Source organism: Mustelus asterias, chromosome 4 (assembly GCF_964213995.1).
Source record: "Mustelus asterias chromosome 4, sMusAst1.hap1.1, whole genome shotgun sequence".
Lineage (NCBI taxonomy): Eukaryota > Metazoa > Chordata > Chondrichthyes > Carcharhiniformes > Triakidae > Mustelus > Mustelus asterias.
The window spans coordinates 30,616,597-30,642,841 of NC_135804.1; the positions used below are offsets into that span (position 1 = coordinate 30,616,597).

Sequence of the window (26,245 nt, forward strand, 5' to 3'; positions counted from 1 at the left end):
TGATTTCTGAACAAGCAGATAGAAAAAGATGAGAGTATACAAGAAATGAAATATTACTAAAATGGGAAAGAAAAAAGTGGTAAGGCGTGGATAACAGATGAGATAATGGGGAAAGAAACACATCTATGAATGATGAAATTGAAAAGATAGTAAAGGATGCATGCAGGCAGGCGAAAGAGAAATGAAATATGTGATGGAAGTATTGGAGCTGGAAAGAAATAGCAAAATGAGAGCTCTGCAGAAGGTGAAATCATTAACAAGTAGAAAGAAAGGGATGACAGTGCATGCATAAAAGACAAATATTGTTTGAAAGAGATGCAGTAGCAAAAAAAATGGATAGAATGTAAAATGAATGGTATGATGATGCAAATTGAAGGTGCTAAAATTTATTTTTCCAAAAAGGTGTATCCTCCTTGACTATTCATTCAGTTGTCCACAAGCTGTCATTAGAAATCTATTCATTTGACGGTGGTGCTCCATGAATTGATATTTCTAGTTTGATTTAATCTTTTTAATATGCATTAGAGGTTGAAAGCACTCATCATGTTCTTTCCACCTTGTGAAACTCCTCTCACTTCCGCAGAGTGCAACGCTGCTCCATCAGCTTTGTGACGCCTTAATTCGATTGATTTTGCACTCAGGTTGTGCTGGTGTGAAGTCAGGGGAATTAAAATGCTTGGCACATAGGCCTCGGGCATGATCATGTTTACACTCGACTCTTTTTGACCATGATTTTCAAGCTAACATCATTTTATGTGCCATTGTCTTAGCAAGGCTTTAGAATGTATGCAAAATATTTAAATCCACACCTGACGTAGTTTTGTGGCTTTTTGCGCAGCAATGCACATTTTGTCTTCAAAGCTAATTTTGTCATTGCAATGTTTACAGTTTTTTAAAATGGTATTAATATATTGCTGGAAAGCGAATTCTAAGTGAAGCATTTAAAAGTCTTCACCTGAATGCAAACTGATGCTAAGAGCACACATGAGAAATTACTGTGCAGAACCAACTTTTGTAAGTGCTTAGCAAGCAAAAGGCATCTAGGTGTAAGCTGCAGAGTGGCAAGCATGCTTACAAATGCCTCATTCCATGTTTAAAATGGAACAAGATAAAAGTAATCATGCTATAGTGGATTATAGCTTGGGTCTAAGGTAATGATGTGCTTCAGGATATCTTTGGGGTTGCCATGCTGCTGTGGTCATTTGCCTTTCCACTGCTATAACTAAGCATCAGCTGCTCCTCCTCGCCACTGAACTTGTAGCAAACCATTTTGTTTTGTGATCTGGATTGTAAATAAAACATTTCTAAGGTGCTAGGACTTAGCAAATAATACAATAGGGGTAACATTTTTAGTATTAAAAATGGGCAAACGAGATCTCCCATAATCCTATTCGTGAAATTGGATATGCTCTCCAAGAGGATCAAAACGTTATAATCTCTTCCCCCCTCCAGGTGCCATGTCTTGGGAAGCTGCTGGGAACCATGGACTCCCATTTTTGATTTATATTATGGCAATTGACAATGGTTCCATGGTCATCATTAGATTTTTAATTCCAGATTTTTATTGAATTAAAATTTTATTATCTGCCATTTGGGATTCAAACCTGGGTCCCAAAAGCACTGTCCCGGGTCTCAGGATTATTAGTACAGTGACAATACCACTATGCTACTGCTTCTCCGTTTAAACAAAAATATATATGCTAAATATTAAAATGAAGTTAATTTAATTAATTGGAAATGGTTCCGGTTATACATTCTAAGGTACTTATGAACATTTGATGTGTAAATTTTAAATTATATTTTATAACTTGCAGACAATATAATTTGTAGTGGTTTTATATTTCTCCCACAGCTGTAAAATGTTCAGTTCCTCCTGTAAATTCTTTAAATAGCATCATAAAAGATTATTTTGAGGCCATGTGCATGCAGCACTCAGATAGTGACCCGGTCACTGGAGCTATGTGTATTTAGGAGTTGGGAACAGTAACTGGATAATGGGATTATATGCAAACCGGCAGGGAAGATTGAGGTCAGGTGCTGGTGTGAGTGGGAAGATTAAGACCCAATATAGACCAGATATGGTGACACTGAAGAATACAATTTGGGGCACTACAGAGTGAGGAAATGCAGGAGACCACATAAGAAAGAAATGAGATAGATGTGAAGAAAAAAACCTAGGTTGAGTTTATAATTAAAACATCGTTATTGTATCATCTGCAAAAACATGCTAAATTTTGAGAAATCAATAACTTACATTTTGACCTTGAGCATAATTTTGAAGCCCTAAATATTGCAAGTGTAGGGACAACATTTTTACAGGGGAGGAGCCAAAGATGTTGAGAGGGGAAATGGACAAATTAAGGAATTATATTTTGACCATTTCTATTCTTATCAAGCTCATTCACGGAACTGCAATCAATGTTAGCAGAAAGTATATAGGCAATGTTAACTGGCAGTAGTGTTGACACCAATTCTAGTTATGATCTAGAGCAACAGACAAGAGGACAACACTATTAAATATGACAGTGTACAAATATTTTCAGTTTCCATATATCCTGACCCACTTACCCAATGCTGCCATTGCATTCTCTCCAAAATGCTGGGTAGGGAGGGAATGGAAAGAAATGGAATTGGTAAGGCTGTCAAGCCACTCCCTATTCAATTCATGTCAATGTACAAAGTTTTTTAACGTAAACTTTATTTTTGAGAAGTGCAGAATTATTTCTTGCACTTATTACAAAAAAAATCTGTTTAAGCGAACAAAAACAGGAAAACATTTATGCTGGTTTTAAGCGATATTTTTATGCCTCACAGATCGTCAGAAGTTCCAGAAACTATCACAATTGATATTACAAGTAGAAAGGGGTTTTTAAAACGTTTCTAAAATGCCAAAAGAACTTTAAATATTGCACACCTGGCCTGCCAATAGCTTAGGCTGACCGCATGAAATTTTACCAGGTTAGCTTATTATTCAGAATATACTTCCTGCCCAACATTGAGTTTCAGTGAATGTGTTTAATTTTAGCTAAAATCAAGTATTCTTCATGTCTACTGTTATTACTGAGCATTGAATCTGTACAGCAATCCAATTGTTATTTAGATGTTAACATCCTAGACATTGCACAGATTGGGTTTTGATTTCACAAATGTATAAACTCATTACAAGTCTATAATTGAAATCCAGCGGTCCAGGTGTGGATTTTCCGAGACCAATGTCAGTTTGAAACGGGCGCCAGGATCTCCTAACCTTCAGGAACAGTATCATCAAGCAAGTAAGCAGTCAATAACCCTGAAGTATCTTCATAGCAAACCAGGAAATAAATGCTCTGATTTTTTTTCATTTTTCAATCAAAGTTTTGGCAAGTGAAGTGAATAATTGGAACAAACACACATGATTAAGGTAAAAGCTAAAACATCAAACTCTGTCAAAATGTATTTAAAAATGTGATTTTTTTTCCCCACAATGGAGAAATATGTCATTCTACAAGAATGAAATTAGTAATAAGGATAATGAGGTTGTTGAGCAGTAATTATGAAATTGTACACTTAAGAAAACCCAGTTATACCTTTTTCAACTTAGTGTAACTTCGTAGCATAAAAGGACAAGGTTTTATCCGTTCCATTATTTCTACTGAAGTCTGAAGTGGCGTGAACAGTGCACACTATGAAGAAGTGTGTGGTTTTCCTCCCACAGTGCAAAGATGTGCGGGTTAGGTTGATTGGCTATGCTAAATTGACCCTAGTGTCAGGGGGATTAGCAGTGTAAATATGTAGGGTTACAGGGCCTGGGTGGGATTATGGTCGGTGCAGACTCGATGGGCCGAATGGCCTCCTTCTGCACTGTAGGGATTCTATGATATAAGTGCAGAATCACAGAGCAACTTCTGGATTTCTATGTTTACATGTACATATATGGACTCCAGAAGTTTCTGTAAGTTTTAAAAGAATGGTGGCAGTTTTGCTGTTTTTACCACTGCAAGATCTGGGCCATTCTTAAATACTTTCAGTACTGAGAATAGTATAAGTAAATGAATAAACTAATGTGAAGGTTGGGAAAATGCTAAATAGAATTGTTGATCATTATAAACAGCAAAAAAAAGCACATTGTTAATTAAATGAAAATTTGGCATTTACCAATAAGAGCACAATACCTTCAGGATCCTTAAACTACTGAACATAAAGTTAGATTAAACAGACTGTGACGGAGTCAGTGGTTTGCACAATCTGGAGGCCTCACTGCAGTTCCTTCTTCTTTCTTATGTGGGGCTGCAGCTTCAGCCTGGACTGGATTTTGGGCCATGGCTGCTTTGTCTTGGGTGCTCTCGGGTGGGTTATCTGGGGTTTTGCACAAGGAACTGGCTTTGATCGGGTTGAAGTAAAATAGCCATTGTTTTGGCTTCTTCTAGGAGAATGTTCTGTGGAATGGGAGCCCACCTAGTGTTCTAAATGGAGGACTGGCTGCTGTTCGTATGGATGCAATGTTGGCAATGGCTTTGCTTGGTGAAGAGGGGGCACTATTGAGATGTTAGCCCAGCTTCTGAAAGTTCGAAATGGGCCCTATGACCCAGGGTTGAGGTGGAAAAGAGTCCTATGTCGCCAGGTTTTTGTGAAGGAGAAGGTGGTGGCACAGTTGAAAAAAGGAGAACATGAAGATTGGATCTGGGAAAAAGACAAGATTACTGTTTCATTTATTTGAAAGTAACTGATTGGAATTGGCAGTACAATGCACAAGATTTGTTACTGACAGTTCAGGTAAAGTGGAGAAGATTCTCGAGAAATGTGCCATTTTATTGCAGGTTGTAGCCATGAAACTTGGGTGGAGTGGGAGCTGCTGTCTGAAGTCCAAAGATGTGCGGGTTAGGTGGATTGGCCGTGCTAAATTGCCCCTTAGTTCCCCTGACACTAACTAGGGTAAATGCAGCAGGTGATCAAGAAGGCAAATGGAATGTTAGCCTTTATCGCGAAGGGGATGGAGTATAAAAGCGGGGAGGTCTTGCTGCAATTGTACAAGGTACTGGTGAGGCCACAACTAGAGTACTGTGTGCAATTTTGGTCCCCTTGTTTGCGAAAGGATATATTGGCCTTGGAGAGAGTTCAGAGAAGGTTCACCAGGTTGATACCGGAGATCAGGGGGTTAGCTTATGAGGAGAGATTGAGTAGATTGGGCCTGTACTCGTCGGAGTTTAGAAGGCTGAGGGGAGATCTTATAGAGACATATAAGATAATGAAGGGGCTAGACAGGGTAGAGGCAGAGAGATTCTTTCCACTTAGAAAGGAAACAAGAACTAGAGGACACAGCCTCAAAATAAGGGGGAGTCAGTTTAGGACAGAGTTGAGGAGGAACGTCTTCTCTCAGAGGGTAGTGAATCTCTGGAATTCTCTGCCCATTGAAGCAGTGGAGGCTACCTCGTTAAATATGTTTAAGACACAGGTAGATAGATTTCTGATCAATAAGGGAATTAACGGTTATGGGGAGTGGGCGGGTATGTGGAACTAAACCACTATCAGATCAGCCATGATCTTATTGAATGGCGGGGCTGGCTCGAGGGGCTAGATGGCCTACTCCTGCTCCTATTTCTTATGTTCTTATGGGGTTGTGGGCCTGAGTGGGATTGTGGTCGGTGCAGACTCGATGGGCCGAATGGCCTCCTTCTGCACTGTAGGATTCTATGATGAGAATCGGTTGCTAAATCCTTGAAGAAAAGGAGCTGGAAATTCCACCTGAGGAAGATCAAAATCTTGAAGGACTTTGTAACTGAAATTGGTGCCATATATGGTAAGTGGGCTGTGTGATAAATCTGAGATCTATCTTTGTTGCACCTGCTATTTAATGTGTAATTTACTTTGACCATTATTTGCCTGTTCATAATTTGAGTTGATTTTGGTTTGGTTGTTAAAGTAGTAATTATTTTTTAAAAATTAAATATCGTCCATAGCTCTTTTCATCAGGGTCAGTCAGTAAATTTGGTTCTTTTGGTTTGTTTGTTTCCATGGGGATCATAAGAATCATAAACAATTAATTGGAATGTATATGCCAATGGGATGGTGATATATTTTACAGAATCTTTAACCGAATGAAACATCTTGAGGCAAGGAGGATTATAAGACCAGGTATGCTATGTAAGGAAATATTACTCCGATAACCCAAAGCATGGTCAAAGATGTAGCTTTCTTAAAAGAGGGAAGCAAGGTAGAAAGATAGAGGTGTGAGAAGGGAATTCCAGAGCTTGGGGCCTAGGCAACTGAAGCATTGCCTCCAATGGTGGAACAATTAAAATTAGGGGTATAATAGGTCAGAATTAGAAGAGCGCAGATATCTCTGGGTGTTGTGGGGCTGATGGTGAGAGATTGCCGAGAAAGGGAGGAGTGAGGCCATGGGGGCAATGGGATTTTAAAACAAGGTTGAGAATTTTAAAATTAAAAGATCATTTATTTGTTAGTGTCACAAGTATGCTTACATTCACACTGTAATGAAGTTACTGTGAAAATCCCCTAGTCGCCACACTCCGGCGTCTGTTTCATCGAATCATAGAAATCAACGAAACCCTACAGTACAGAAAGAGGCCATTCGGCCCATCGAGTCTGCACCGACCACAATCCCACCCTGGCCTTACCCCCATATCCCTACATATTTTACCCACTAATCCCTCTAACCTACGCATCTCAGGGCACTAAGGGGCAATTTTAGCATGGCCAATCAACCTAACCCGCACATCTTTGGATGGTGGGAGGAAACTGGAGCACCCGGAGGAAACCCATGCAGACATGAGGAGAATGTGCAAACTCCACACAGACAGTGACCCAAGCCAGGAATCGAACCCAGGTCCCTGGGTTTGGGTACACTGAGGGAGAATTTAACATGGCCAATGCACCCAACCTTCTATTCTATGTTCTATGAACCTGCATATCTTTAGACTGTGGGAGGGAACCAGAGCATGCAGAGGAATCCCACGCAGACATAGGGAGAATGTGCAAACTCCACACAGACAGTGACCCAAGCCGGGAATCGAACACAGGTCACAGGTCCCTGGTGCTGTGAGGTAACCACTCTGCCACCATGCTGTCCCAGTCGAGTGACGTCCGAATGTAGATTGGTGAGCACAGGGGTGATGGGGGAATGGGACTTGCTGTGAATTAACTCACTGGCAGTAGAGTTTTGGATGATCTCAAGTTTACAGTGGGTAGAATGTGGGAGCCCAGCCCTGGACTGCATTTTGGAATAGTTGAGTTTGGAGGTAACAAAAGATCAATTTTGTTTGTTTGCCATCATTTCGGACATTCTTAGAACAAAAGTAATGCGGCATATCAACCGAAACTGCATAAAAATGAATTGATGTGATGCAATGAATTTGGAGCACCTATTCATTGCTTCAGATATGATATAGGAATAATAATAACTGACATCTCTGAAAACCAGTTTGCAAAAGATTGTCCTACCCTGGAGACATTGTTCAGTGGAGAGCACTTATAACCACTGGAACGCATTGTAACACTACGTTCTGCACTCTCTTGTTTTCTTCTCTATGAACGGTATGCTTTATCTGTATAGTGCACAAGAAACAGTACTTTTCACTGTATGCTAATAAATGTGACAAATCAAAAAATGATTGCGTCTACATTACCCGTTGCCCTGGAAAAGCAGCCTGCTTACTCAAGGACCCCACACACCCTGGACATACTCTCTTCCACCACTTTCCATTTGAGAAAAAGATACAAAAATCTGAGGTCACATACCAACCGACAGCTTCTTTCCCTTTTGCTGTCAGACTTTTGAACGGACCTACCTTGTATTAAGTTGATCTTTCTTTATACCCTAGCTATGACTAACACTATATTCTGTATTCTTTTTCTTTCTCCCTAATGTACTCTATGAACAGTATGCTTTGTCTGTACAGCATGCAAGAAACAATGGCTGGGATTCTCCCCAAAAAAAACTAAGTGCTCAACATGCAGGAAAATGGGTGAATTTCCTACCTCTTTTATGGGGGTATTTACTGTAGTGAATCTCTGAGCATTGTAGAATGTCTCAGCAGGATTCACTCTGGTAAACAGGGGCAGGGCCTACTCCCACCTGAGGGGCCAGCAGCATAATGCTGAGTGAGCCACTGCGCATGTGCCGATCTGCCAGTGTGGAGATTAGCGCGTGCGCAGTGAGCCCCCATTGCTGGCCTCCCGATCGCTGGCCAGCTCTGCAACCCTCCCCCTTTCCCCCCCAGATTGCTGGCCTCCCGGACCTCCTCCCCGACAGTTCTGACATCTCTCCTCTCCTCTTCCCCCCCCCCCCCCCCCCCGATCACCACCTCCCTCCCTCTCCTACCGATCCCAATTGCAGAATGGCAGTGCCAAGGTGCCCTTTGTGCAGTGCCAGGCTGCACACCCCCCTTATCCCCGACATCCTGGTTGGTGGGGGCCCTCAATAGCCTCTTCCCTATTGGGGGGAAGCAGTCGTAAATGCCACAGGAGGGAACCACTCCTGGCGGGTTGGGGGGGAGGGGGGAGGAAAGAGATGCTAGCGGGCCCAGAGAATACCATCCTGCAAGAAACAAGACTTTTCACTATGTTATTACATGTGACAAATCAAATCAAAGTAAAGTTTCTGGAGTACTGTTCACAGCTAAGCTTCCTCCTATAGTAAGAGTCTCTATAACTGGATTTTATACTTGAACAATGCTGTAAACCAGAGTTAGCATCCTTCCCCCACCTGTAAAGGAGATTGGGGCATTCAGTGCTCACAGGCTTAGTGACGCAGTAAGCGTAGTTCATGAATAATTCTCAGCGTGATTATGCAAATGACGCGCTGCCTGATGCATTATGCATAAGCATATGCAAATGAGCGCGGCTCCCGCTGGCGCGTGGTGGCGGCGGTCTCTCTCCGGCACAGCGAGCGCTGTCATCATGGCGACGGGAGAAAGCTGAGGAACGCCGAGCAGAGAGGCTGCATCGACATCAGACTGCCAGCATTCCACCACCCCCCGCCCCTCTGGACATTTCTGCTTCTTTTTCCTCGTCAATTTGTTTCGATGCGGCTTTAACCCGCAATGGCTGAGGTAACATCGCTGGCGATGGAGGCGGGAAAGCGGGCTCCATGCGCGGCGGGGCCGGCCAGCGAGGGGAGCGCCCCGGGCCCGGGCCCCGACGCCGCAGTAACGGCGGAGCCGCTCTCTCCGCAGTCCAAGCCCGGCCCCGGATGCGGCTCGAGCTCGGCGGTTGCAGGGAGGGGAGTGCGCGTCTTAAAGGTAACGCTTCACAGCCTGGCCGATATTAATTGACCTCTGAAGAAAAGCTGTTCTAATCCTAAACCTACACGTTGATTTTCTTTTTAAGCGACGCTGCTGCTTCCATTTCACATCTTCCCCCAGAAGAAGTTAGTCAGTTAGGCTGATTAGTGTATTTGAAGCAATGATTTGACAATAGGTTGTCGTTGGAACGCAGTAGATTCCAGGTGATCAGCTTTTCCCCCTGTCTTTAAGCAGGGTAAACGCAGTAATTTCTTACACTCACACTACCTTTAACTGTTAATCCCTAATATGAGGAATACAGATACCCTACATTTGTAATTTAAAAAATAGCACAGTGCATTATTTCCAAACCCACTCTTCACATTTTTTTTTCATTTCTGTAAGTTTACATGTTACAGTCACATAAAACGAAAGTAAATAGTTGTAAAATGCGTATCTTTCTGTTATGAGTTGCGCCAGGCTCATTTTCTGGGGCTCCAATATCTTGTTGAACAGTGAAACCCATACCAACTATCAGCGACCAGATAGATCAGCGGATAACAGCCAGGGTGTTTCATCTGACTTGAAAATGTTATTCCAGAAATCGTCGCCGTTTAAAACATTCTAATGAGATGTTTTACCAACGGAGCCTTGATTGGTGCTTCAAAGGCGGGTGATGGCCTTCTAAAATGAGACACCACAAATGAAAGTGGTCAGCTAAATTCGGTGCATGTTCTGTTCCATTAGCATTCCTTGTGACTTGACATTCTCACTGGTTTCTTGTTCTCATTAAGTCTGTGATAGACAGTTTATTTTGCCTTTCACCCTGTAGCACTGGCCTCTTATTTGTTTGTATAATATTTTATACGGGGTTGGCTATTTAAGTTCACGCAGTGATATCCTTCAGAAAGATGGGCAACAAACACACTTCTGGTCCATGATTTGTGGGTGTTTTAAAACACATGCGTTAGGCTTTTATCATTTCGGGTTGGTGGTATAGCAAGGTGACGAGTGAATCAAGCTATTTAGTGGCTGGACTATTTCATTAGAACTTAAAATGTAATTTGTTTTAAAGATTTGTACGATGACTGAATATCCTGTGGTGTTCCTTGTGTGTCAAAGGCTGGTGTTCGAGTGCTGTCTTGTTCCCTCCCTTTCTGCCCAAGCCTGTTGTCCTGTTCTGTTAGATGTTGTTTCTTTTATGTCTCTTTGTCTAACAAAACAAACCTTAAGTAATCAGCATGCTTTCTACCACTATATTACATTTGTAGGGTCAGTGATATCACAGTAAGAGCAGTAATGGTGCAGGAGGTTGGATAGCTGCAAATCCAAGGGATTCCTGGAATAGGAAAGGATGGCTTATAAAATCAGCACTATTCATCACTGACTTAATTCTGACAGGTACTAAATTTTGGATTTCTGAGGATTTGTGCAGGTGTATAAATTGAGATCTACTGAATACCTGCCTTTACTGGCATTGAAATGGAATGTCATCGATCGATGACTGAATAATCAACTGTCACATTACCTTTGACCAATGAGATGAACAGAAAATAACATTTATGGATTAATGATACGCTTCTTAGTTAGTCATGAGATTGCTACAGCATGACAATCTTAGAACGACCAGTAAGTTATCTCAAAAGTGATACTCACTTTATATAGACAGTCGTGTTGTCACCTCCCTTTGGTGCTTAGGGGCTACTGCTTTTGTCTAGCCATTACTGCAGAAGGCAATTGCTGAGCAGTTTAAAATGCACCTTTTATGTCCTTGTAAAATGTAATGTGCATTGCATTTATTCAATATAGGTCATTGTGCCCTGGGTGATGGGTTTTAATTTAAATGAGCAATGCCATCTGTTTCAGGAATCTTATGGGTAGTTAATTCTGGTGAATTGGCAACTTTGGTAAATATTATGCTGTAATTTTCACTGCTCTACAACATTAAAAGATAAATTCTGAGAAATGAGGCTTATTGTGATCCAATTATGCATTTTGAACAATAATGCTGTGCCAGTTCTTTCAACTCTAGAAAGGAACCTTGCAGTTTTACCTGGTTGTTTGTCCTTTCTATGTAGAAAATAGTGTTCAATTACAGATTGATTGACTTTACTCTTAATCAGATTGACATTCTTGGCAATTTATAACCCTGTTATGTGAGTTTGTCACGTTTTAATGCATTTTGGGAGTGCAGATGGTGGTGTTTTGATTACTATCAAGGTTTCATTTTCCTTCAGTGCTTTTTTTTAAACATACTGTTGTGTGGGGAGAAAAAACATTTCATGTTGTAAAAATGCTTTTCTTTTCAAGTGGGGCAATTAAAATGTTTGTGACACAGGTGAATTTGTTGGAATAAAGAAAAATGAAGTTTAGCAAGTCTACAGTGTAAATAGATTTGTAGGCCCCAATTCAGAAATGTGATGGAATAAATGTTTGGGATGTACTGAAATTCTTCATATTTCAGTGGTGAATAATACATGACTCAAATCTCAGCTCATGAAAGCTATTTCTGTCTTGCATTCATTATTGTTGTCTCAAATTCAGTTAAATAGATTATTTTATGTTGCAACTTGTGTGCATTTAATTTCACACCAAAGCTTAGGCTACGTGGTTCAATCATCCTAACCATTTCCATCTAAATTTTAGTTTGAATCTTAATCTGAGCCGTGCATAGTAATTCGCATTCTGATGCATGTTTTCAATCCTTCCTTTCATAGAGGAACATGAAACGCAATGCCAGCAGGAGTTGCCTCGGAAAGAAGAGTAGTCTGGGTGTACGAGAGAAAGAGTGGCTGAAAGGGGACATCCGAAGGGGATGTATATGTATTCATGGAAAGGAGATGGTGTCGTTGAATGCTTCTTCCTCCACCTCTTCCCCGAGTGCATTACTGTCATCCTTATCATGCTCTTCCTCCTCATCATCTGGCCCGGACCTGCAGCTAGTACTCTGCAGTACCGAAACCACAACAACAGAGCTGTGTACTCAGGATAAGGATGATCTCTACCTGCAACTCCATGGTGATCTCATCAGGTAGGGACAACCACCAAAATAAATTGTATTTCTGCAGGGTGATCATTAGACTTTAGCATGTGCACTTTTATAGTAATAAATATGGAATGCTGACAATTTATTCAGAGGAATCCAGTGATAACATTTGGGTGACTGGTCAAAGTCACAGCCTTACAAAATATTGTAGTGGGGGAGGATAAGGGACCAATTGACAAAAAAATGAGCAATGAGATATACATGTGGTACAAAAGGATTTGAATTAGTAGTTCCAAATAATATGATTTAACAGCCTCTATATCCATGGTAGTGTTTAAAATTATTCCTGAAACTGATGTAAACACTTCTTTTGGTGCCTTGTTTCCTTTGGAGATAGCAGCACAGTCTCTTGTTAGAGCTACTTGTGACAAAAGTGCTGTAAATGTTTTTCAAAATGCAAGGATCAGTTTTGTCTTCCAGTTGGACTTCGTAATTGCACGAAAATGGTTTCTCTATGTTGTCTACACTTTAAATTGCTCAAAACATCGCAAACTAAAAAGGAAATAGTTAAACTTGTCACAAAAAGTATCCACGAGTTCAGGGATTTCCCAAACTTTTCAATCCACAGAACCCTTTGGACCTCCCAAGAATACTGATGGATCACTTAAGAAACATTCTTATTGTTTTGAGGAATTAAATCACAAAATAATGAATTGGTGCAAATGTACAAAAACAAACCTCAAAGATATTTCTGTCTTATTTATATATAATAGCATGTTTTGCTATTCAACAAATACTTGTCTTGCCTCCTACCTTTTTATCATTTTTAATGACAGGCGTGATGCTGCGCAGAAATCAGTTTAAAACTGGGAGTACTGCTGGAGAGCTGGATTCACATTTCAGATGCATGTGCTCATCCCGCATGCACACACCTCTGAGGTCCCGGCACTTCCCAAAGTCTCTCGGGGTCCCTGAGACCCAGCATAAATCAAACTCTCTCGGGCCGCTGCTTCACCTCTTGGGGCCTCTGCTCATCTGGCACCTCACTTGCGTGTGAGTTTAAATTAAAGTATTTCCAGCTTGTCCAGTCAGAAGTGGCTTCTCACTTTATTGGCTGCTGATAGGCTGACTGGTCCGCCTATCAGAAGGCAACAAAGTGAAACAGCAGCCCTTGATTGGTCAAGCTGTAAGGACAGATTTTAAAAAAAATGTAAAATGGTCAGGGGCTCCACGGAACCCAGTTTGGGAAACCCCGCTCTGATTGGTCTTCTGCTGTGTTACATGCGGAGTGATGCAATCAGGTGTCATCTTCGGATGAAGTTGATCAGAGGATGTGGAATAATTGAACCAGGAATCGCACATGTTATTCAGTCCTCATCTTAAATTTTCTTTTCTCACTCTATTTTTCTTATAATACTATATAAGTCTTGACGACTTGGTGTATTATCTACAAAATGCATTACAACAGCTCTCCAAGCTTTCTTCAACCTCTACTGTCTAGAAGAACAAGCATGAGTGGTGCATGGGAGCACCACTACCTCCACGTTCCCCTCCCAGTCACACACCATCCTGACTTGGAAATATATCAGTGTTCCTTCATCACACTGGGTCAAAATCCTGGCAATTCCTACTGAATAGCATCGTGGAATGAATGCCAGCAGGAACTGATTAGACTGAATGGCCTATTTCTGTGCTGTATATATCTATCTTCACCATGTAGAGTGTACCAGTTCAAAGTGGCAGCACACCACCACTTAAGGACAGTTAGAGATGGACAATAAATACTGGCTTTGCCGACAAAGCCCACATCCTGTGAATGGACAAATTTTTAAACAATGATCAGATTGATTTTAATCATGTTGATTGAGGAATGCTGCCCAGGAGATTGGGAGAGCTGTGCACTCTTCTTCAATTAGTGCCATTTGGATCTTTCATGCCCACCCACGAGGCCAGATGGGACTCTTAACTTGCATCCAAAAGATGGTACCTTCAACAATACTCCGCTATAGAATACCATTCTTAATTTTCAATGATTGCCTTGCAACCAGTGAGAATGTTGTTGTCCATTAACAGCAGGGAATATCTTGACTTTTTGTGTCTATTATCATAATTGGTACAAACCAAAATCAAATTGATTCCATGTTTTCTGCAGTATGCATGCACAAAACTATTTTTAGTAACAATCGAGCCTGCACCAACAGCAATCCCACACGGGTCCTATCCCCTTAACTCCACATATTTACCCTGCTAATCCCCCTGACACTAAGGGGCAAGTTAACCTTGTCCAATTAACCTTATTGCACATCTTTGGTTTGTTGGAAGAAACTGGAGCACTTGGAGGAAACCCTTGCAGACGTAGGGAGAATGTGCAAGCTCCACGTGGTCACCCAAGCCGGGAATCGAACCTGGGTCCCTGGCGCTGTGAGGCAACAGTGCTAACCACTGTGTCACCGTGCCGTCCTTAAATTTGGGGCGAACAATCTTATTTTGGGGTCAGGTGACAATAATAAAATGTTATGTTTATGACTCTAATTCTTTGAGATTGCTGCCTAAAAATAATTGCAAGGTAATTATCATGTATTTGCTGTAGACTTGATTTAAAGTTTTTTTTTAATAAAAGGGGGGTTTCTTTTAATTCTCACTTTAAGAAACTTGATTTGCAACTTTTTTTAATGTTGGTATACAAGAAGTTCTTTTGAATATATTATACTCTCTGCTGTCTCTGTTTCTTGCCTAATTCTGCTTTGTCTCGCACTTCAGCTTACTGCCAGGCAAGTTGGGGTCACTTTTCTTTCCTCTTTCCCACCTCTTACTTCACACTTTCCAGAAATTTAATACTGCAGGAGACTTGCCTGTTAATTTTGGGTTGCTGTCTTCTGTGTCCAGTAGGAGCCGACTGTATGTTCTGCTGAGCAGGCTGCAACGATGAAAGTCAGGTGATGTGCCAAACTAGCTGAGCCATCTTTTACAGATGATCGATGAAACTGGAGACTATTCTGACCATTTCCTTTCTTCAATGTTGGGGATAAAACCCCTTCAGAATATGCTTAGAATTCTTTGAAGATATCTGGTGTCACAGCTATCCAGTTCCGATCTTGACAGGTTTTCAGGTTCCAATTTTCACAATCATGTAGGAGAGTGGAGAGCACATTTGCGCTGTAGACCATAACCTTTGTTTTCATGTGAACGATAAACTATTTAATCTTGGATCTCAGTCAAACACTTACACCACTCAGGCATTGAGCTCCAATACACCGATGATGCTGTATTGGAAGCAGATCTCCAGAGAATTGTCAAATTATTTACTGAGGCATACAAGAAGGTGGAACTTGAAATCAACATTCAGAAACAAAATACTGCAGATGCTGGATATCTGAAATAAAAACCGAAAATGCTGGAAAAACTCAGCAGGCTTGACAGTATCTGTGGAGAGAGAAACAGAGTTAATATTTTAACTCCACATGATTCTTCAGAGCTCTGAAGACCAAAGTCCTTCATCAGCACACTGCAGAAGTGCACGCCCAGCCCCATTGATTAGGATTCATGATCAGTGCCTGGAAAATGTGGAACACATCCAACACCTTGAAAGTTATCTTTAATAAAAGGCTGACATTGACAAAGAAATTAGACATCGCTTGAAATCTGCAGGTTTAGTCTTTTGTCACCTGAGGAAATTGCTGTTTGAAGATCACAGCATTAAAACTGAAACCAAGCTGATAATCTACCACGCAGTCATGATCCTTACCTTGCTTGTGCTTGGCTGAAACATGGACAATATGCAGGAGACATATCAAGGCACCGGAGTCATACCGCCAATGCTGCCTGTGGCACATCTGATGGGAGGACAAATGCACCAACATCAGTGTGTTCTGTCAAGCAGGCTCCAGAAGCAATGAGGCTGTGATCAGCTTTGTTAGGTTGGACCTTTGTTTTGAATGTCAGACGTTCGGCTGCCAAAGCAGGTAATCTCTTCCAAGCTCACTCTGGGTAGGTGCACCAGAAGAGGGGGAGGTCGGTTAGCTCAGACTCGATGGCTGGTTTGTGATGCAGAGTGGTGCTAACAGCACAGGTTGAATTTCTGTACCGCTGAGGTTTTCCATGAAGGCCCTGCCTTCTCAACCTTGCCCTTCACCTGTGGTGTGGTGACTCTCAGGTTAAATCACTATCAATCAGCTCACTCTCTCAAAAAAGGGGGAGAGCAGTCTATGGTTCTCTGGGACTTTGGCAACTTTCATTTCACCAGAATGGGAAAGTTGTTGTTCAAGGATGTGCTGAAAGTCAACATGAAGGAACGCAACACTGACCTCAACTCTTGGGTGACCATCACTTTGGATCGAACCAGACAGCTGCAGAATCCATTGAAAGGATTCCAGCACTTTGACATCCAACAAATTACTCAAATTAATAACACACAACCAGATACCCCACATGACACAAAATCCCTTATGTGCCCTAAAGTTTGCAGATCCTGAATTGGCCTCATCAACCATCTTTGGTCTTGTGGAAGACAACCATTCTTGCTTGCAAGAGATAGGCCAATAATTACTGTTCCAAATTTCTTTTCATTTGGTTGGTTGACCTAGCCTCGCACTGAGCTCTTTGTCTGTGGCTCCCTGGATATTATTAGGACTATCCAGATAAACGGTGTCCATTTTGTTTTAATTGCCATAAGCATCTGCTGATTGTTGGTGGTTCCCTGTTGTCATTTGTTTTGATTCCCTGGCACTTGTGGGAAGTTCCATTCTCAGCCTGATAGCCTATTCAGTTAATGAGTTTTTGCAACCCTAATATGCTATCTGACAGGGCAGGAGGCTATACGCAAACCATTATTGATTCATTTCGATCCAAGATTATCTATGGTTGACTTCCTGAATACCCAGTCAATAGTGACCACAGAAAGAAAGGGAAAGGATGTAACCTTGTTTGGCGCCAGTCAACACATAATCGGTCACTAAACATCCTCTGTCCTGACACAAGACCTGGAATCCTCATCGATTTCCTCAATAGCTGAAACCATCTTCGGTGAGATGTCACATGAAGAGAAAATTTTCCACAGTGAAGGCCAGTGTTGGCTAGCAGTGTCTTTGTGAAGTCAGTAAAGCTGACGGCCAGGGCATGTGGTACTCTTTGAAGTTTTTAGTGATATGTCTCTGTGCATAAATTTGCTGTGTGTGTGTGTGTTTTGTTCTGAAGCCTGCCTGTTGTTTTTGAATACAGTTGAGGGTCATTTGGCAGTAGATTTTGCATGGCATGGATAGGAGAGTGACTCCAATTACCACATTCCATAAGATTACCTTTTTATTTTGCAGACACAGACAATTTGACCCATCTTTCTAATCTTGAGGAACAAGGCCAGTGATCTGGACTTGGTTGCAAGATTGACATAGCTATTGGACAGTTGTTTCTGCAGAATTATATCTATGCTGGAAGATTTGTTGTTCTTGAGTTCAGCAATTGCCTTCTTCACCTAATTTTCAGTGAACTCTCTGCACTTATTAGAAGTACAGTTGGGGACTGATCAACCTGGGCTAGGTTGGTTGCAGTAGGTCCATTGAGGATTTTGTGCAAGTGTTCTGTCCTTCATGGTAACTTATCTTCATCTTTTGAGATAGCTTGTACATTCTCTTGGAGGTAATATGTTTCATTCTTGCTTTCTTACTGCCTGAAATCATCTTTCCAATTTGGAAAAGTAATCTCGTCATTGCGGGCATCTGCATCCTCCGTTGCTGCTTCTTGTTTGTTCATCCATCCATCCTTGTTTTTTGAGCACTCTCTTCAGTCCTCTGTCTTTATTTACATAAACCTGATGGAAGGCAGACGTTTCCTGTTTCATTTTTCTATCATTCCTGATGAAGTGCCTTCTTTTCTACTGCATGATCCCATTTGTGGTAACTGATACCAAAGACTTTGATATCCTAGTACTTGTCCCTTGCTCCTCTCATTACGACCTTTAGTTCTTCCCACCTGTCAACTGTTCTAGGCGTGAAATCAGCAAGAACATCAAATCTGTTCCTAAGAGTAAGTTGAAATCATCTTTAGTTCTATTGTCATTGAACTTGCTGATATCAAATCTCATCAATCTCTTTGATTCTTCTGTCTCCAGCTTGATCTGAATCGTGTTTGTTACCAAACAGTGAATACAGAATATATCTGCCCTTCTATACGATCTAACATTTTGAAAACATGTAGTCTGCCCTAGTGTTTGAGTCCAGTGATCTGTATTTTCCTTCATCACTAAGCATACAGTTAAGATTGGAAATTTGCTGATTTCAAAACCATGGACCCAAACTTACACATTGCCACTTGCACAAATCTTTGCAGCTTTCCAAATGCTATATCACGTGTGGAATAGTTTTAATGGCGTTTTTACATTAAAGTACTGTATAGCTTGGATGTATTGAGAATACACTGCATGAGAAGTTTATTGCCTTGAAAGTATGGCAGGTTTGTGCACTTATATTTTCTGCAGTTGCCTTACAGTTGATGTTATACCTTTTGAACAGCTAGTCTGTTGTCACGAATTTCTAACATGTTAAAATTTACTGAGAGTGATGTGATTAATTGTGATAGAGATGTTTGTGTCTGTCAAAGAATTTGGTGATAAATAAATACCACCAAATTGTCAGTTTTGACAATTGATTCTTTTGTTTTAGTATGCATTTGACATGTTTGCAATGAACCATTTTAGATTTGTTGGCTCGCAGGATAATTGCAGAGAAGAAATGCAATTTAGTCCACATTAGCTCATCCTTTAAGACCTTAAATTCCCGAATTACAATAACAGATTGATTCTTGAAAGATTCTAGGGTTTTTGCCACCACTATATTTGGAAGACCGTTTAGTATAATGATTACTGTGTGTGAAGAAAACCTTTTATGGTATAAACTAATTTATACTTTTCCAGATTTTTCTTTTCCGTACTATTTTTGTGTACCTTTCAGATATTTCATTTTAATGGTGAAAAGCCCAGGTTTGCTCAGTTTTTCCTCAACTGATACCTCCAAGACTGGGGAATCATCCATGCAGCTCATTCCACGGCTGGAATGTCTCCTTTTGTTTTTTGGAGACCAGTGCTGCACATGACTCGGTGTGGTTTGACCAGAGCGTTCTACAGTTTGATCAAGACTCCCTGACTTGTATTGTGCTGTCCTGTCCAGAATATTTGAATGTGAGGAGGATAGCGATGGACTTCAAGAGGGCGTAGACAGGCTGGTTGAATGAGCAAGCATGTGGCAAGTGAAATTTAACGCAGAGAAGTGTGAAGTGATTTATTTGGGATGAAGGACAAGAAAATGCAATATTGAGTAAAGGATACAATTCTAAAGGGCTGCAGAAGCAAAGGGGCCTGGGGGTATGTGTGCAAAGTTCGTTGAAGGTGGCAGGGCAGATTGAGAAAGTGATTAACAAAGCATTCAAAAGCCTAAATATTATAAATAGAGGCATGGAATGCAAAGTTATGGTGATTGTTTATAAAATAGTAGTTCAACCTCAACTTGTGCATTATGTCCAATTCTGGGCACCAAACTTCAGGAAGGATGTGAAAGCACTGGAGAGCATGCAGAAAGGTTTTTTGAGCAACTTCCAGGGATGAGAGACTTCTGTTACATGGATAGATCAACGAAGCTGGGTTGTTCTTGGTGAAGAGAAGGTTGACAGAAACTTCCTGAGATGAGAGACTTCAGTTACGTGGATAGGTTAGCAAAGCTGGAGTGTTCTTGAAGAACAGAATGTTGAGAGTATCGGAGATTTTCTTTAAGCATTCAAAATCATGAGAACTCTGGACAGATTATTAGCAGAATGGTTGAGAACCAGAGAACACCGGTTTAAGGTGACTGACAAAAGAGCCAATAGTGACACGAGGAAAAATATTTTTATGCAACAGGCGGTTAGGATCTGAACGCAACGCCCGAGTGTGTGGTTGTGGCAGATTCAATCACGGCTTTTGAAAGCTAATTGGCCAATTAATTTAATAGAAAAAAATTGCAGGGCCAAGGGGAAAAAGCAGGGGTGTGGAATGAGCTGAGTTATTCTTGCATGGAGCCAGCATTTGCTGCAACCATTTTAGATTCTTAACACTGTTCCTTTCTAGATCTTACATGTGTTTCGAAGTAATTATCTTATTCTTAATACTATTTTTGACACTTTTTTTGTTTCTAGGAGAATGAATCCTGATGAGAGACCTCTGCAAATCCTTTATGATTATCTAACTGGACTAGGTTTCCAGGATCCAGTGCGGATACAAGAGGAAGGAGCCATGGCTGATCTGAGCTGCATGATCAGATACTTTCACGGTAGGATTTCATGTGCTGGCTGTTAAAGATTTCTGGGAGCAAGGGATCTAATTAATGTTTTTATTGCTTCAATCTGGAAGAGGTTTTAAAAGTCCAATCATCAGTGCTTGGCTGTTGGCTATTGTATTTCAGCAATGTGGCAGAGCATAGGGTTTTCAACCAAATGCTTGGACTATTGGACTCTATCTTGTCAGTCATTACACACTCCTGCCCTGTTGGGGTTGAATTTTATTACTACTTTGTCAGATCACTAATTTTGCTTTGCTAGAGTGGCACGTTACCTTTTGGGAGAGGTAAAGTGAAGCTCCTGTCAGCTGATCATCATTAAATGGCATTCACAGTCATGGAAATGTTCATGGCCCAATATTTTGCAGATGAATGGAGTCATCTCAATGTGCTTCACAGCCAATTAGATGCAATTAGGAGATGTCAAAGCTGGTAGGTGGACACACAAGCACCTGCAGCAGTGCCTTTTCTCGTATTCACTGGTGAAGTGCAATACATATTGGAATGGTATCAGGGAAAATAGGTGCCATGGTATCAGCTTTATTGCTTACTGGCTCCTCAAGCTCAGAGTGCCATTGTCAGATTTGTATTTCTCTCACCAGTATTCAGATTCTAGGGTAAGAAATACATAGTCGGGAAACTGAAATAAAAGCACAAAACACAAAAAAATGCAGATATTAGTCAGTGTTTGGAGAAAAGAAAAAGTTTACATTTTGATTGGTTCCTGGTCCATTTGCAATGCAGTTGTATTAGGATTGCTCAAACTAATTTGATGTCAAATTTGTAAATCTAGGAGCATAAGACATTGAAAGGAAAGTGTGCTAATCCACTGTGCCATACAGCCTCATTTTTAACTAATTTCTGTACCGTGTGCAGTTGACCACAAATTAACAACCTGCCCACAGGATAACGCAGTTCTAATAACGTTGCATATGGCAAGGTTTGCATTTTCATTTCAAGGTCTATCCAAGTATGTAGCATGAAATAGTACCTGGGTGGCAAATTTAGCCCAAATACACTCTGCTTTATGAGTAAGGTCCTTGAAATGTAATTATTTTATAACTGAAAACTGGAATTGACATGTTGCTTAGTTAGGAATAGTTAAGAACATAAGAAATAGGAGCAGGAGTAGGCCATCTAGCCCCTCGAGCCTGCCCCGCCATTCAATAAGATCATGGCTGATCTGATAGTGGTTTAGTTCCACTTACCCGCCCGCTCACCATAACCCTTAATTCCCTTATTGATCAGAAATCTATCTACCTGTGACTTAAACATATTTAACGAGGTAGCCTCCACTGCTTCAATGGGCAGAGAATTCCAGAGATTCACTACCCTCTGAGAGAAGACGTTCCTCCTCAACTCTGTCCTAAACTGACTCCCCCTTATTTTGAGGCTGTGTCCTCTAGTTCTAGTTTCCTTTCTAAGTGGAAAGAATCTCTCTGCCTCTACCCTGTCTAGCCCCTTCATTATCTTATATGTCTCTATAAGATCTCCCCTTAGCCTTCTAAACTCCAACGAGTACAGGCCCAATCTACTCAATCTCTCCTCATAAGACAGCAGTGCCTTTTCTCGTATTCACTGGTGAAGTGCAATACATATTGGAATGGTATCAGGGAAAATAGGTGCCTCATCTCCGGTATCAATCTGGTGAACCCCCTCATCTCCGGTATCAATCTGGTGAACCTTCTCTGTACTCCCTCCAAGGCCAATACATCCTTCCGCAAATAAGGGGAACAAAATTGCACACACTACTCTAGTTGCAGCCTCACCAGTACCTTGTACAATTGCAGGAAGACCTCCCTGCTTTTACACTCCATCCCTTTCGCGATAAAGGCCAACATTCCATTTGCCTTCTTGATCACCTGATGCACCTGCAAACTGAGTTTTTGCGATTCATGCACAATGACCCCCAGGTCCCTCTGCACAGTAAGTATTTATTGTGCGCTGACTTATTTCTCTTTTTTTCTCTCATGAAACTGACAATTGAATATTGCTGAAAAAAGGCATATTACAGAGAAACTAGAAGCAGGAGTAGGCCATTCAGCCCTTTGAGCCTGCTCCACCATTCATTATGATCATGGCAGATCATCAAATTCAATATCCCGATTTCCCCACCCCCCCATATTCCTTAATCCCTTTGGCCCCAAGAGTTATATCTAATTTCTTCTTGAAATGTTGTTGAAGCTTTTCACCTTGCACTCATCAGGACAATTCACAACAATACCTAATGTAAAGGGAACAATTTATACTTCATGAGCAGAGAGTGTTGATTGGTAGAGGCATTGCCATGGAAAATGCACCAATTAATTTATGGCTGACGAGCTTCGTTTAAATTCAAACCTGTAAGATTGATTCTGGTCAAGGCATTGCCCTGGGGAATGAACCAGAGAAAGGTTGCCACTTAATTTTGTTTCGTTGAAACAAGCACATTATGTGTACATTTTCTTTCTGCTTGCAAAAAGCAGGGTCTTGTGATTAAATATGCAGCTTCTAGCACATGTAGTACTCTCAAATTGGTTGTCACCATAATTCTTAGCACACTCAGGATTGTTTAGCAAACATTGTCCAATTGCCGAATCGCATCTAATGTTGATCACAAGTGTTTTGCATGCACAGGCTGGTTGGATATGGATGGTACCTTGTCTGTTGTGAGCAGCTGAAGGGATGTGCTATTTGATATGATCCACCAGCCTTTGGAACGTAGAGCCTACAAACCTGGCATCGCACCGGCACTAAAATTCATGTAACAGATTACTCATTTGTGTTGTAAGCAGAATGTCTTTCTGGTTTGACGGTAGCATCCTGTTAGTGGACAACACCACACATGTTGTTACTGCATTGAAGCAGCGTGAAATAGCTAGCTTCACCTTGTCTTTCCAGTGTAATCTGAAATAAACTGCACTATCCATATCTGAAATTGGAGGGCTTTGGCCCATTCATAAGTTTGTGCAAAATATAGCAAGCAGTGATCAGATCAGGGCAGCCATTATCTCAAGGATGGTTTTGATGCATTATATTTCAGCATTAAGCTTGCATGGCGAGCAAATGGCTTCAGCCCTATTTACAAGGTTGTCGATAAGGCCAGTCTCATATATATGATTGCTCCATTTCAGTGGTGAATTTGAACACACGATGGAGCTCATTAAGGTATATAAATAAATTCTTGCATGTAGCTGTGGATTCAAATATAGCAAATGTATCATCTACCTATCAGAAATATGCAAGGGGTAGGAGATTAGGTCTTCCATTAAAGATGAGTTTCTCGTGGAACCCAGTGAAGGTGTTTGCAATATACTGGGCCTACAGGGGATCCCATGGCAATACCATCTATTTGGGCATACATGGTGTTGTTAAAACTGAACTCAACCACACAAGTTACTGAGTTGGTAAGTTCGGTGAATACTGATTCACATAATAGCAGCTGTTCTAGATCACCATGATATAATGCCACAGTGCAAATATTTATGGCTCCCTTGGGCATTACATTTGTGAATAAGCTAGCAATGTCAAATGAGCACATGGACCTGCCATGGACAAATATTGGTTGTTTATTCTCCCATCCCTGACAGTGATGTGTCCAATATAAGGGGTCATAATATTATCAAGATCGCTATTCTTTGTGTATTAACAATCCCTTCAACTATAGGAGCATCATGAACTAAGCTTCAGTCTACTTTTTTTTTCCAAAAGTGTACTTGATTCATAAAATACCTAAACAAGCATCCCAAAACATTTCAATGTCGTCATTACAGAAAGTGTAATAATATTCAAATTTTCTCAATTGAGCGTGTTGCATTCTGCGGTGCTTCAAACCAATTGCATTACGTGTGATATTTACAATATACATTCAATGTCTGGCATACAGTCTCTGGAGTTCTACACAGTTTCCAGCCTCTCGGTGCACTGTGGCTGAAAGGCCTGAGATGGTGGCCTTTTTCCCCATTGTACCTTTGAGGTGGCTGCCCCAAGCTTTTGTGTATCCAGAGAGGAGAGAAGGATCTCTGTAAATAGGGCTGAAGCCATTTGCTCGCCATGCAAGCTTAATGCTGAAATATAATGCATCAAAACCATCCTTGAGATAATGGCTGCCCTGATCTGATCACTGCTTGCTATATTTCGCACAAACTTATGAATGGGCCGAAGGCCTCCAATTTCAGTCCTGGATAGTGCAGTTTATCTCCGATTACACTGGAAAGACAAGGTGAAGCTAGCCATTTCACGCTGCTTCAATGCAGTAACAACATGTGTGGTGTTGTCCACTAACAGGATGCTACCGTCAAACCTGAAAGACATTCTGCTTACAACACAAATGAGTAATCTGTTACATGAATTTTAGTGCCGGTGCGATGCCAGGTTTGTAGGCTCTATGTTCCAAAGGCTGGTGGATCATATCAAACAGCACATCCCTTCAGCTATTTTCCAAAAGATCACACCCATGGGTGGCATAGTGGTTAGCCCTGACGCTTCTCAGTGCCAGGGACCCAGGTTCGATTCCGGCTTTGGGTGACTGTGTGGAGTTTGCATTTTCTTCCTGTGTTTGTGTAGATTTCCTCCGGGTGCTCTGGTTTCTTCTCACAGTTAAGTTGCGGAGGTTAGGTGGATTAGCCATGCTAAATGCATGGGGTTACATGGATGGGGGTGGGATGGGCCTGGGTAAGATGCTCTTTTGGGGAGTTGATGCAGACCCGCTGGGCCAAATGTCCTCTTTCTGCACTGAAGGGATTCCATGGTTCTTTGGCAGTACAGAATTCCCTGATGTAGAATTGAAGTGTCTGCCTCGAGTTTGCTCAAGTCTCAAATGATTTGTGCACCGTTTTGATTCTGCATTTTTATACATAATTGATTTCACTTGCAGAGTTCATTTGCACTTGCTTTATTTTAAACAGTTGCCTACAGTACAATTAATTAATTATGATTTGCTTTTCCTCTTGGCAGAATAATTATTTACCTTTTGATAATCACCCAGTTCAAAGCGGATGTGGCTTTAAAATCATGGAATGCTTTTTTCCTAACAATTGTCCCACTGTGTGTGGTGTTTGTCATGGAATCATAGAATAGAATCCCTACAGTGCAGAAGGAGGCCATTTGGCCCATTGAGTCTTCACCGACTCTCCAACAGTGCACCTTTACCCAGGCCCTATTTCCGTAACCCCATGTATTTACCTGACAACCTACACACCTTGGGATACTAAGGGGCCAGTCAACATGGCCCATCTATGTAATTGTGGACTGTGGAAGGAGCACCCGGGGAGAATGTGCAAACTCTACATAGTCATCCAAGGCTGGAATCGAACCCGGGTCCCTGGTGTTATGAGGCAGCAGTGCTAACCATGTGCCACCATATCTTCACAAGTTATACCATAACTGTAGAATGTGAACAAATTATGCTGAGTTCTGTCTGGGTGATTAATGCTGACTTCTTATGGAGGATAGTTTTGGAATGATTAGGCTGGGTATTTGTCCAACGCTGGTGAAGGAACACAGGGGAGCACTTTCTTTAATACCAGAGTGTACTATGGCAGGCCAGATAGATTGAATAGTCCCGTGAAGGATGTTAAATGTAATGTTAAAAAAAGGAAAAAAAATCAAATGCTAGAAATCTGAAATGAAAACTGATACGAGTATTGCTGGAACCGCATAGTCAGTCATCTGTGAAGGGAAAATAAATGTTTCTTTCAGCTGTATATTCGATTGTAGGTATTTTTGGAAGGGAGAATTAGGGATTTTTGGTATTTGATTTGATT

The 26,245-nt window shown here is 41.2% G+C and overlaps 1 protein-coding gene across 2 annotated transcripts in view; it reads left to right on the forward strand.

The window, feature by feature from the left end:
• Positions 1-8,835: 8,835 nt before the first annotated feature.
• Positions 8,836-26,245, forward strand: part of phlpp2 (PH domain and leucine rich repeat protein phosphatase 2) — a 104,996-nt gene continuing 87,586 nt past the window's right edge. Inside the window, exons 1-3 of one of the 2 annotated variants that reach the window (XM_078210775.1) lie at positions 8,836-9,236; positions 11,936-12,249; positions 20,362-20,495. In XM_078210775.1, the coding sequence (XP_078066901.1) occupies positions 9,039-9,236; positions 11,936-12,249; positions 20,362-20,495 (646 nt within the window). In that variant the 5' untranslated portion in view covers positions 8,836-9,038. Of the gene's footprint in view, positions 9,237-10,523; positions 10,620-11,935; positions 12,250-20,361; positions 20,496-26,245 lie in introns of those variants that run through there. The other variant, XM_078210776.1, reaches the window with a different exon arrangement.